The sequence below is a fragment of the Vulpes vulpes genome, chromosome 3 (genome assembly GCF_048418805.1).
Source record: "Vulpes vulpes isolate BD-2025 chromosome 3, VulVul3, whole genome shotgun sequence".
Classification (NCBI taxonomy): domain Eukaryota; kingdom Metazoa; phylum Chordata; class Mammalia; order Carnivora; family Canidae; genus Vulpes; species Vulpes vulpes.
This window is the reverse complement of record NC_132782.1, coordinates 114,418,211-114,430,387: the sequence shown is the minus strand read 5'-3', so window position 1 is coordinate 114,430,387 and position 12,177 is coordinate 114,418,211. Positions and strand designations below refer to the sequence as shown.

Sequence of the window (12,177 nt, the reverse complement as noted above, 5' to 3'; positions counted from 1 at the left end):
CCGACAGCAACCCACGCCCACGGTCTGCGGCTCAGAGGCCAGGCCCCTGCAGGAGAGTGTGGGGGGCCGACGAGCCTTCCAGACGCCCCAGGTTCTAACGACAGGCCCCACGTGAGAGGGGGCTGCAGCGGGGGCAGGAAGGGCAACGGGGGCAGCAGGCAGAGCACCCACCAGGGACCCCGGGGCAGCCTCCCTGTGGGGGTGGGGGCAGCTGGCAGGGTGCACCCGGTGGGCAGAGGGGGGCCAGGCAGCACCCGCACTCACCCCATCCACGGCTTCCAGGTCCAGGCGCAGCTGACTCTGCAGGGAGTGCAGCTTTGGAAGGGGCACGGCGCCCAGGTCTGCACAGCGCTGCAGCCCCGCCAGCGCGGCACACAGCCCGCGGCCTTCCAGCTCCTCCTGCAGCCGCTGGAACTGCGCCTCCACCTCCTCCTTCTTCTGCAGTGCCAGCCGCCGCGCGCTGTCCGCCGCCAGGGCCCGCTCCTTTGCCTCCTTGGCCTCCCGCTGCCACGCGTCACACGCCTGAAACCCAGGGGGGCTGCAGCAGGTGGGCAAGGGGGGGCCTCCCCCCGCGGGCGCACTGGTGTGTCGTTTCCCCCCCCCCCCCCCGCCGCCGCACTCACCTGCTTCACCTGCTGCCAGGACTCCTCCCACTGCCGGATCTTCCTCTTGGCCTCGTCCAGCTGCCGCCTGACCCGGGCCAGCTCTGCACTGCTGGGGCTCGCGCCTGACGAAGGGGCAGGGCCGGGGTTCAGGATCGGGGATGGGCTGGGAGAGAAGCTGCCAGAGACAAAGTCCCAGATGCTCCCGGGGATGCCGTTCAGCCCTGGGGTGGGGGGGTGGGGGCAGTCACCACGGTGCTGACGCCTGCCCCATCCTTCCCTGATCCTTCCATGCTTCCCCCCATACTTCCCCCATCTTTCTCTGATCCTTCCCCCATCCTTCCCTGATCCTTCCGCCCGGATTAAAGTGGAAACGAGGTCAGAGCTGTCACCACACCCAGGCAACGGGCGGGCGGCGGCCACCCACCCCGCCCGAAGCCCTCCTGGCCGCAGAGTCTGCAGGCCCGGGAGAGCCAAGAGCTGGCCAGAGGCGCAGGGGGCAAAACGATACTTAAAAGATACTCTTCTAAAGCCCAAGGAGCTATCGAAGATAACGTTTCCCAATGGAAAAATAAAGGCAGAGCCAGCGCTGTCACCATCCTGTCCGTCGCCGTGCCGCATGTCGGAGGACATGGCGGGTCCCCAGCCCGGGCACCCGGCCCGGGCACCCCTGTCGCACCCGCGCCCGCTCACCCAGGGAGTAGGATGCGGCCGACGAGCCCAGCGCTCCGGGCTCGGACTTGAGGGTGGGCGGCTGCTGGGGGGGCGTCATGGTGGAGGACACGAGTGGCCCTGACAGGGACTGCGACAGCGAGCTGAGCGGGGAGGTGGACAGTGACGAGGACGAGTGCAAGGACGGGGAGCGGGGCAGGCCGCCCGGGATGGTGACGGGCTCCGAGCCCCCCAGCGACCTCGGACCTGCGGAGGGGAGGACGCTGAGTGGGCGGGGGCGGGGCCAGGCCACCAAGGACTCCGGCCAGAGCCCTGTCCCCTGGACACCAGAAGGGATGGTCACGCCCCCTGCCCATCAGAAGAGATGACCATGCCCTCTGGACATCAGAGGCAGCCATGCCCCCTGGACATCAGAAGAGATGAACTTGGGGAAGAAAACATTCCAGGGTCGCATGTGGGCCCACGTGGAGCTTGGAGCGGCTCCTCGGCCAGGGCCGTGGTGGTCGTGCCAGGGTGTCTGCAGAGACCGGTGCTGAGATGGAGGTTCATGCAGGGATGGGGGGTGGCAGCAGCTGCGGGAACCCACCCCCGATGCTCCGCAGGGCTCTCCCGGGGCTCCACACCCCTACCTGTCGGGCCCGGGTCACCGCTGTCATGCTCATCCAGCTCTTTGTCTAGGGCTGTGAGGCTGCTGTCCCGGAGATGAAGCTCTAGTGCAAAACCTGGTGAAACGGCCATGAGTGAGAGCAGGGCCACACCAAGGCCCGGTCCCAGGCGGGAGATGAGCTGTCCCCCCAACCACGGCCCGCAGCACCCTGAGTGTCTGGGACCCTGGTCCACGCCAGGCCGGTCCATCAGGGGAGCAGAGGCATGAACAGCGTGGGCTCCCCAGCTCCCCAGGGTTCCTCCCAAGCCCCTCCTTCACCCTGACCCCACCCTACACTGCCCCCCGGCCCCCCAAGCTTTCCTATTCCAGCAGCTGCATGGCAGTTCACTCAGGGAAGGAGAGGCCAGAGGACAGGGCCCAGCGTGGGGTGCGGTCTTCCCGCCCAGGGTCTGCAGAAGCCCAGGCGGCGCTGGAGGCAGGGCAAGGAGCTCAGCCCCACGCTGCTCGGCCCCACGCTGCCATCCCCCACATGCGCCTCCCTGAGGCAGGTGGGCCTTCCCTGAGTCGCCGAGCCTTATCCCCAGCATGCCAGCCAGGCGCATCAGGCTTCATCTCCAGAGGTCACGAAGCAGCCCCCGTCCCCAGGACCGGGTGCATCATGGGGCTCTGTGTAGGCCCGCTTGTCCCGTGCGTGAGCCCGGCTTCCGTGGCCTCGTGCCTCTGCCCTGCCCCCAGCTGCCTAGTGCAGCGTCTGTAGGGTGACACGGAAGTCAGAAAGACCCTTGCAGGACCTTTGCTCATCTCTGGCCACACCCCGCCCTGGGACCCCTGGGTGTGTCAGACCAGCAGCTGAGCAGGCCGATCGATCCGGGCGCTTCAAATCCCTGCTTTAGGGTCCGGGGAGCGAAGGCCCACCTGCCGGTGCTGCAGGGAACGGGCTGTCCTCTGAAATGAGAGGCCTTTACCATAATTTCCAGGGAGACACAGCCGGGTGTGTGGGTGAAGAGACGTCCCCAGGGCGGGCAGGCCGAGCACACGGAGCGGGTGGGTGTAGAGCAGACCTGCCCTTTGGCCCCACGGGGGGCCTGGCTGCACCATCCCTCCCTGTCCCCAGGGCTGCTGGGCGCCGCTCAGCCCATGAAGCCCACCAAGCCCACACACGCTGCGCCTCCCCCGGGTGGTGGCCGAATGCTAAGTTCCAGCACGTGGGCCCACATTCGCGTCCGGGGCCCCTGGCTCGGGCCTCTGCGGCATGTGAAGGGGACACGTGGGCGCGCGGGGTCGGGGACACCAGGGAGGTGCACTCGCTCGGCAGGCGTGGCTGGGAGCAGGGAATCGGATTCGGCCACAGGAGAACTTGGGGAACCACCAAGACCAGCCCGCCTCCCCGCCCATCGCCCTGGCCTCAGACCTACCCGCTCCGGGGAAACGCTCCTCCAAGGTTTTAGGGACTCTCGAGGGTCCCATCCAGAAATGAGGTGTATGTGCGAGGTGGTGGCTGCCACCCCCCAACCTCGCCACCCCTGTCACTCTGAAGACCAAGGCAGCCGAGGAGCTGCGAGTGCAAGGCGGGCCTGGTCCTCTGGGGGCAGCAGCACCACCAGCAGCCCCGCGCCCAGGGTGACAAGCCCGCGCAGCCCCTTCCCCTGGGTGGCCCCAGCCCATGCTTCTGGACCTTCAGCGGGTACCTCCTGCCCACCTGCGGGCAGCTTGTGCCCAGCACCTGGGGCCAGGCGTCTGCCTCGTGGGGCCGCTGGAACCATGCAGCACAGGAGGCAGCCCGACAAATCCGCTCTCACTGTGCGGACCCAGGGGGGGTGCGCCTGCACCCTGCTGCTGGCACCCCGCGGCCCCCCGCCTCCGGCCGCCCCTCCACATCTGTGCCATGTCACCTTCTCCTTATAACCACACCCCGCTGGGTTAGGGCCCATCCCAATGACCTCATTTTACCCCCACAGCACCTGCAAAGACTTGTTCCTGATAAAGTCACGTCCCTGGAGGAGGCAGCTTCGGCAGAGACATACCCTTTGAGACACGGAATCCTGCCCACAAGAAGGGGAGCCGTGGACAGCACACCCCACCCTCCCAGGCACCCTGTGCTTCACTGGGACCTCAGAACTTTGGGACCCTGGGCCGATAGAACTTCCACGGCTCAGGGAAGACACCGCCCATGCCGAGGCCCTGCACCCAAACCCACCCCTTGCGGCCCATCCCCCTTCTTGCCATCCTGTCTCCACCTCCCCCAAACTACTGCCAAGCCCTCCAGCCCCGCACCCATGCCCCCTGCCCTCCCTGGGGAGCCTGGCGGCCCCTCCAGGCCCCAACATGCTGGGCTGCAGCAGCCCTAACCCTCACCTGCCAACGGCCCCCAGCACAACAGGGAGAGGCCTGACATCAGAGGCTTCTCAAACTCTGGGGAGTCAGAGGCCCGCCCACCCAGCAGAAGGCCAGCGGGAGCCCCCCCGCCCCTGCCCCCGAACCCGCAGCGGGGAGGGCCCCAAGCTCTGTGATCTCGGCAGGCTGCCCCTCAGCCCCCAGCAGCGCGATCCCAGGAGTAACCCTTCTACAATGCTGGGCCCTGGGCCAGGAGCCCTACCTCCCAGACAGAATCACCCCCCACCCACCCACCCCCTGGTGGCCGCTCCAGCCACCGCCGCCACCCCCCTCATCCTTTGTCTCCCTGCAGCCTGGCTCCTAGTCCCATCCCGGGAGACCTTCTGCTCAGCCCCAAACCCCCGGTTTGCTCCAGCCCAGACTCAGGGCACCCGCCTGCGTGCACACCCATCTGCTAAAAGCAAGCACTGACCCCCCCCACGTGCCCTGCCCCCTCCTTCCCACACTCCGCTGTGGCCAAAGCGGGGGCAGCCCAACCCCACTCCTGGGGTGCTGGCCCGCACGCCTTCTCAGCCTGGGGTCCACAGGTCAGCCAGGCCTCAGGGTGTGGCCTTAATCTTCGGACTCAACCTTCGGCCCCTCAGGACCCAGTTAGAGGCGATGTACTTGAAACTCGACAAAGTTGTAGAAAACACTTTCTGAATAACAGAAGGACACATGAACTGATAAATCTGGGAAAACACGCTGAAACGGGAGCCTTTTCTCACCTGGAAAAGATTCATCTTGTGCAGGTCCCCCACCCCCACCCCGTGACTCAGCAGAGACGCCCCCTCCCCCAGCCTCAGGAGCAGAGGGGTCGCACAGGGCCGCCCTCCGCAACAGCACCCGCGTGCAGGGCGCACTGGCTACTCTGGGAGATCGACCCTGCCTACTCCACCTCCTTGCTGAGTCAGACCCAGGTTTTCCAGGACATTCTCTCAGAAGAGCCGACTTTTAAAAGAAAGGACTTTAACACTCAAAATCTGGAGCCCAATTATGTAAGCTGTGCCATCTGCCCCAGAACCCGCCTCGTCCAACTCCCAGGAACCGCCCAGACGTTCGTGAGAAATTAGCGGATAGCTGCTGAGTAACGACCCTGGCAGTCCCCAGATCCCGACGTGACACAGCACATTCGGCGCCACTCAGTCCTCTGGGGTCAAGGGACACACGGGGACAACGCGCATGGTGCACGGAATCCAAGGCTGGGACGGGGCAGCCCTGCGGCCGGGGTGCCCCCCAGCGGAGGCCCCGGAGGACCGTCCTCCCCAGGCGCAGGGCGCACCAGCACCTGGCAAGCCCACTCACCCACCGGCCTGGTTCCCGACGGCGCAGGCGACCATCCCCGGGCAGGACAAGGCGGGAACCCGTCCTCGCTGCGGAGCCACAGACCCCCCCGCGCGGCGATGCAGGCCCCTGAGCCCCCGGCTCAGGCCCACGCAGGGAACCGGCGGGCGCCTCTGCAGAGCAGGCTCCACAAAGGGCACGTCTGCATCACATCCCCGCACAGCCTCCGAGGAGCCGGGTACCGGGCCCTGCCTGGAACACCTGGCCCGGCCACGGGCAACCTGAACGGGTGCGAGGAGCACCTGGACACGAGGGCAAGTGCACCTGGGGGGGACGGCGGTAGGGAGACGCACCTCACCTGGGGAGGCTGGCACCTGGGGACCTGGGGGTACGGCGCACCTGGGGAGGCGCGTCCAGAGGGGGTGGGCTCTCACCTCGCCCGGGGTGCACAGCTGGGTCCGCATGACCGCGACCCACAGCCGGGCGGCGCGGGGCTGCCGATGCTGACTCACCGTCCACCGCGCCGCCGCCGCCGCCGATTCAAACGCAGCCCGCGCCCCGCCCGCCCCGCGCCGCCCCCGCCCCCGGGTGACGTAACCCCTTGACCCGCCCCGCGCCGGCCCCGCCCCCGGCGACGCAACCATTCGACCCGCCCCCGCCCCGCCCCCGGGTGACGTAACCCTTCGGCCAGCCCCGCCCCGGTGACGCAACCCTTCGACCCGCCCCGCCCCGGGTGACGTAACCCTTCGACCCGCCCCGCGCCGGCCCCGCCCCCGGGCGACGTAACCCTTCGACCCGCCCCCGGGTGACGCAACCCTTCAGCAGGTGCAGGGGTGGGGGCGGGCGGGACCCGCCGGCGGGAGTCCTCCGAGGCCCGCGTGTGGGTCCCCAGGGGGCGCGCACCTGCCGACACCCGCACCTGCCCCTCCGGCCTCCTGGCGGCGGCGTGGTCCAGATGCGCGCGGAGGCTCAGGGAAAGAAGGGAGCGCCCCGGGCAGGCCGTGGTCAGGATGACAGGCCACGACGACCTCTGCCCTTGAGGGCACTGCGAGCCACCTGCCCACAGCCCCCCGCCAGGCCCTCCGTCCCCACAGCCCGTCTGGAAGGAAGGCTCTCCCACCCTTCACCCCCAGCCGCTCCCGGCCATGAGCTCCGCAGGGGACTATTCCTACGGTCCCTTTTTTAACCTGCAACCTGCTCCTGTGAAGTGGAAGGAAAGGAAATCTGCCAAATGGCCCTGAAATGATTGCCCTGGATCCATTAACTACACAATGACTCTGGGAACAGCACCTATTTATTGCAGAGTTTACTCATTCTTCCCACGCAGTGTGTTGGTAAGGAGGTAACCTGAGCCACACTGGAGGAAGGAAGCACCAGTCTACACCGCAGCCCACAGCCGCAGTGGGTAGGGCGGCTCAGCAGCAGAAAGGTGGCTGGCTGGGGCCGTCCCGGGGCACAAGGCAGTCCTGGGGAGTCCTAACGGCCCATATTACTGGGCTATGACTCTACACGCCATCTCAGAGGGGGTCAGAGAGCACGGAGGGTCCCACGGATGCCAGCGGCTCATAATTGTGGCAGCGGCAGCAGCAACAAACTGTACTATCTGCAAACAGGCCACATGGACTCTGAAAAGGGGTTAACCTTGTCACCTCTGGGGGGCTGGTTCAGGGACCATTTAGGTCCATGAGAGCAGGAACTGCAAGATGCTCAGTGACACAGGCAGACAGGCCGAGGACCCCCTGACGGCAGGATGGCCCGCCCTGGAGCCCCCGCATGTGCCCCGAGGCCCCCTTTCTGAGCAGAAGTGCACTGAGCGCTTCACTCAGGTGAGCAGAGCTCGTGTGGTGTCACCTGTTTACGGGCAGGGATTTCATTTCCTAATGACTCTCCTGTTATGTTCAAATCCTACTATTACTACCTTTAGAGTAGGAGAAATAAGTTTTCTTTTTAAAACCTCTGTGTTTGGGATCCCTGGGTGGCACAGCGGTTTGGCGCCTGCCTTTGGCCCAGGGCGCGATCCTGGAGACCCGGGATCGAATCCCACGTCAGGCTCCCAGTGCATGGAGCCTGCTTCTCCCTCTGCCTGTGTCTCTGCCTCTCTCTCTCTCTCTCTCTCTCTCTCTGTGACTATCATAAATAAATAAATAAAAAATAATAAAACCTCTGTGTTTTACACATAAGACCCAGAACAGTAAAGTCAAACATGCCCTGCATAGCAATGGCTTTCCAGCTCCCTCCCGAGTGGAAACAGGGCTGCAGCGCGCACTGCCCGGCACGCCCGCCCACCCCGTGCTCAGCCAGGTGTGTGAGGTCTCCAAAGGCCTTGGGTGTAACGTTCTCTGGGAGCTGCCTCCAGACACACCGTACACACCGTGGTTCCTTCCTAAGTACCCAGCTCCTGAGAGGGCAGAGAACCTGCTCGGTGGCCAGACTGGCTGTGGCCACCTACTGCTGCTTTTCGGATGTAAGCGCACACTGGCCACGGGCCCTGATGCCTCGGCCCTGGCCTCGGGGTCTCTGCCCGGCTGAGTCCTTACACCCACCGGTGGTGACCTGAATCCATGCAGAACCACGCGCTCCCCTCGGACCTCGTGGCTCAGGAGGGATACCTCGTTTAAGCCCAGCTCCATGTCAAGGTAAAGTACGCGTGTGTGTTTTCACTTAAACACACACGGATCCTCCCGATGAAGCACCCGACACCTGAACCAGCTCCCCTGTCTCAGGCGGGGCCCGAGTGGGGCTGGCTGCCAGCCTTCTCGCCCCCACGGACGGGATTCCCACAACACACCGGAGCACAGCCACGGAGGCCACAGATTTATGCCTAGCAAGGCAAGGACATCGGGGCTCCCCCCCACACCCCGGGGCAAGCTCCATTCTAGAGTTCTTGGGCACACGAAGCAGCTCCACAGCGGAGCCCACGCAGCAGCGCCAGGGCTGTGGGAAGACCCACGCGGCCACAGAAGGTCTCCAATGTTCTAGAAGAACTGACTCAGAGTGAGCATGGGGCAGGAAGGCCAGGCCGCGCCGGGAGCAGAGAACGCCGCACACGTGGAAGGGCCCCAGGAGTCGGCCGGGACTCGGGAGCAGGATCGCGCCCGCCCGCCAGGCATCCCTCAGGCGGCAGGAGCGACGACACTGGCTCTATGGCCCTCTCAAGGGAAGGGTTTGCCATCTACACAGCCACTGGAAATAGACCCTGTCCACCCTCGCCGGGGCTGGTGCCACCCCAACCTGCGTCTCAGCACGGGCCTCATGGCAGGCAGCGTGACTATGCTTCCCTGGTGGCCGCCCGAGGATGTTTGGCTCTGGGTAGGTACAGGCCACCTCGAATGCGGCCACCTGGCCAGCTCTGGCGGGGGAGTGGTGCCCTGACACAGGTACACAGGGGCAGAGCCCGCACCCACCTCCCCGCCCCAGCAGAGAAGGCAGAACAGAGGGGGTACCCCAGGACCCGAGCGCCGGGACGACAGCTCTGGAGTTGAGCGGGCCTTGCCCAGGAGCGGCTTCCTCGTCCTGCCAACGGCCACACCTTCCCGGCCAACCCCGGACAGAGACCACGAAAGTGGCACCAACAGCGCTCCTGCCGGGCCTCCCTGTACCGGGGCAGGGATGCAGGCCCTTCGCGGGCGCCGCCATTCACGCAACCACCCAGACGTGGCCGAGGGCCTGGGGACCTGCAGGGCATGCAGGGGCCCCCCCTCCAGCTCCCCGCCCATCCCCCCTCCCTCCGGCCTGGCTCCATTCCCCTGGTTGCCAGTCCCCCCAAACCCTCGATGACTCCCAGCAGCTAAGGGGCGCTCAGCAGTGGCCCTGCCTGCGGCCGGCCTCATCCCACACCCCTTCCACTCCTGCCTTGGCCCATGGGCTCCTGGCCCCGCTGCAGCCTGCCGCTCCCAGAGAGGTGAGGGGCGGGCTTCCAGACCCCAGGCGGCCCAGTGAGGTGATAGGTGAGCAAACACACCTGGTTTTTCTACAAGGAGCTTTCTGCAGCACGTCCTGGAAAGACACAACGCAGTGCGGAGAGGAGTCAGGGTGACAGGCAGGGGCTGTTAAACCTACCTGGGGCGGGCTCGGCAGCACCACCTGGGGACTCGAGCGGGTGCGCCCGGACTGGGAAGGCGGGCAGGGCGGTCGGGGAGGAGCTGCTGGAGCCGGCACTGGACGCCAGGCTGGATGCCACGCTGGACCCCACGCTGGGGGCGAGCGGGTGAGCCACTGCTGACACGGCGAGGTGGTTCTGCACAAAGACACAAGCAAGGTGAGCAGATGAGAGGACAGCAAGTGACGAGGACACGGGGGGATGGGCACCTGAAGCCTCACGGACGGGATGGTTGGCTACCGTCTGTCCCCAAAGCAAAACATAAAGAGGTTCGGCTCCTCTGCATGGTCTGGGGGGGCCTGGAGGGCAGGCGGTCGCGACAACCCGGACGGGCAGACCCACTAGCTGCCGATCGTCCAGGGACAGAAACCAACACACCTAGGAAGGGTCGTCTCCGCGAGCTGCTCTGCAGAAATGGTTTCCTAGGGGCGCCTGGGGGGCTCAGCTGACTAAGGGTCCGGCTTTGGCCCAGGATGTGACCCCGGGGTCCCGGGATCGAGTCCCGCATTAGGCCCCCCGCAGGAGCCTGCTTCTCCCTCTGCCTCTGCCTGGCTCGTTCTCTCTCTCTCTTATGCTCTATCTCAAATAAATAAACTCTTTTAAAGAAAAGAAAAAACAAAATGGGTTTCAAGAGCAGACATGATACGAAAAAAAAAAAAACAACCCCAAAAGGCACAAGCAGAGAGCCAATGCTGCTCCTGCAAACAGGAAGGTGACTGCATGAGCCTGTTACCTGAGAAAGGTAAACAGAGGGCGCGGGGCAGCTGGTAGACAGCGGATCAGAACCAGCGCGGTCCGGGAGTGGTGTGCGGACAGCACTGTCCCTGGGGAAGAGGCCCGGCGACAGTCCCGCGGGCCGGGCTCAGGCTGTCTACGCGGCTGTGGCGGAGGCGCGACCCGGGTCACCGTATCACTGGGTGCTAGACACCCTGCTAAGGGGACGTGTGTGGCGTCTGGTTTTTGCTTCAAATGGAGACAGGAGTTCCCTGGGGGCAGGGGCTACGAGACCAACCATAAGGGGGGGGTTCCTACTGGTTTGTCAGCACCAGGGAATTCTCCTCAAAAATTAAAAAAAAAAAATGATGTTTTGGGAGAGAGAGAGGAACGCAACACAGGGCAGTTCCTCCGCATGACTGTCCAGGTGCTGGCCTAGCTCAAGAGAGGCCCAGGGGCAGCCCCCCATCCCGCGGCACGCAGGGACCCCGGCAGGCCACCGTGCCCCACCACCGTGCAGGCTGTTTTACACTCACTGGAATGGAGTCCCCAGGGCAGAGAGGGTCCCCCTTGCCGCCTCCTCCGGGCTGCCTGGTCCCAGGTGCACACACCACCCAGATAGCTGCCGCGCCGCCCCCCCCCCCCCCCCCCCCCCCCGCGTGGAGCCTGCTGTGGCTCCACCTGCCCTGTCCCAGCGCCAGGACCGTCCCTCGAAGACAGACATCAAAGACGTCGGGTGACGCATCATCCTGAAGGCTGGCGACACCCTCGCCGGGCCTACGGGGATGGAGGGCCTGGCGCCATCCCCTGGCCACGGCACACAACAGGTGCCCGGAGGTAAGGATGGCATCCCCAGGGCGTCCCCAAGGCATCGCCACACCAGCCTCCAGCCATGTGGCCTTTGAAGCTGAGGGTCCCAGGGAAATACTGTCAGCAACCCCGCCGGCCGGGGGAGCCCCAGGCTGGCTTTCCTACCTGCCCCCTAGGGTGCTCCCTTCCCCCCGGAGGCTGGCTCTGGGTGAGCCGGGGCTTGGCTCCTGGCCGCTGGCACGCGTGAGAACACCCCGGGCGGCAGGCCAGCGCAATGTCCCCGGGGAGGCCCACGCACCTACAAGGCCTCTCCAGGGGTGTCTGGACCTGGCAAGGGGCTGGCCCCCAGAGCGCTGGCCACTCGCCTTCTGACGCTTCCCGCTTCGGGCTCTTAAGGAACAGCTCCGCCATCCTAACCTCCAGGACACGTCAGAAAATAACTAAGTCACATTTCTACTTTCAACTCCATTTCTGCCAATTCCAAAGCTCCTGGGAGAGGAACCCGCACCACTTGTCCTGAACATTTTGCGAGTCCTCTGGGGGGGCCTAAGGGGGGGCGCCGAGGGAACTAGGGCAGCTGGGGGCCGGGCACCTGGCCCGCAGGGCATTAGGGGTAAAGACCACAGCAGAGGCCAGAGACGGGGCTGGCCAAAGGGGGACGCCAGCTGCGGCCGCGCTAATGCTCAAGCTGTGCCGTCTTACGGGGACGGGGAAGCACCCGGGTCCTGGGTCCTAGAGCAGCGGCGGCCAGTCCTACCCAGTGACTTGAGTCCTCAGGCAAAGGGAGATGTGCACAGACCCGGCGGGGGGGCACCAGACGAGACAGTGTGAGGCGGGGGGGAGGACTCGCAGTGGCGGGCACCTTGGAGCCCTGGGAGTGAGGGCGTCGGTGGCCGTGGGCAGGCAGCCCCCGGGGATGCGCAGGGAGGACCTGGTGTCGTGGCTCCCACAGTGCAAGCCAAATAGTTTTTGAACATGAAAACAAAAGAACGTGCAACAGCCGAGCATGAGAAGAA

The 12,177-nt window shown here is 65.6% G+C and overlaps 1 protein-coding gene across 17 annotated transcripts in view; it reads right to left on the bottom strand.

Moving 5' to 3' along the window:
• UNKL (unk like zinc finger) overlaps positions 1-12,177 on the bottom strand; it is a 32,328-nt gene that overhangs the window by 2,356 nt on the left and 17,795 nt on the right. For 7 of the 17 annotated variants that reach the window (XM_072754170.1, XM_072754171.1, XM_072754167.1 and 4 more), the window contains 5 exons: positions 9,598-9,775; positions 1,904-1,996; positions 1,296-1,520; positions 624-826; positions 265-522 (listed from right to left, as the gene is read on the bottom strand). In XM_072754170.1, coding sequence (XP_072610271.1) covers positions 265-522; positions 624-826; positions 1,296-1,520; positions 1,904-1,996; positions 9,598-9,775 — 957 coding nt within the window. Of the gene's footprint in view, positions 1-260; positions 523-623; positions 827-1,295; positions 1,521-1,903; positions 1,997-5,559; positions 5,830-5,891; positions 6,441-9,597; positions 9,776-10,370; positions 11,004-12,177 lie in introns of those variants that run through there. The other 10 variants (XM_072754175.1, XM_072754177.1, XM_072754165.1 and 7 more) reach the window with 10 other exon arrangements.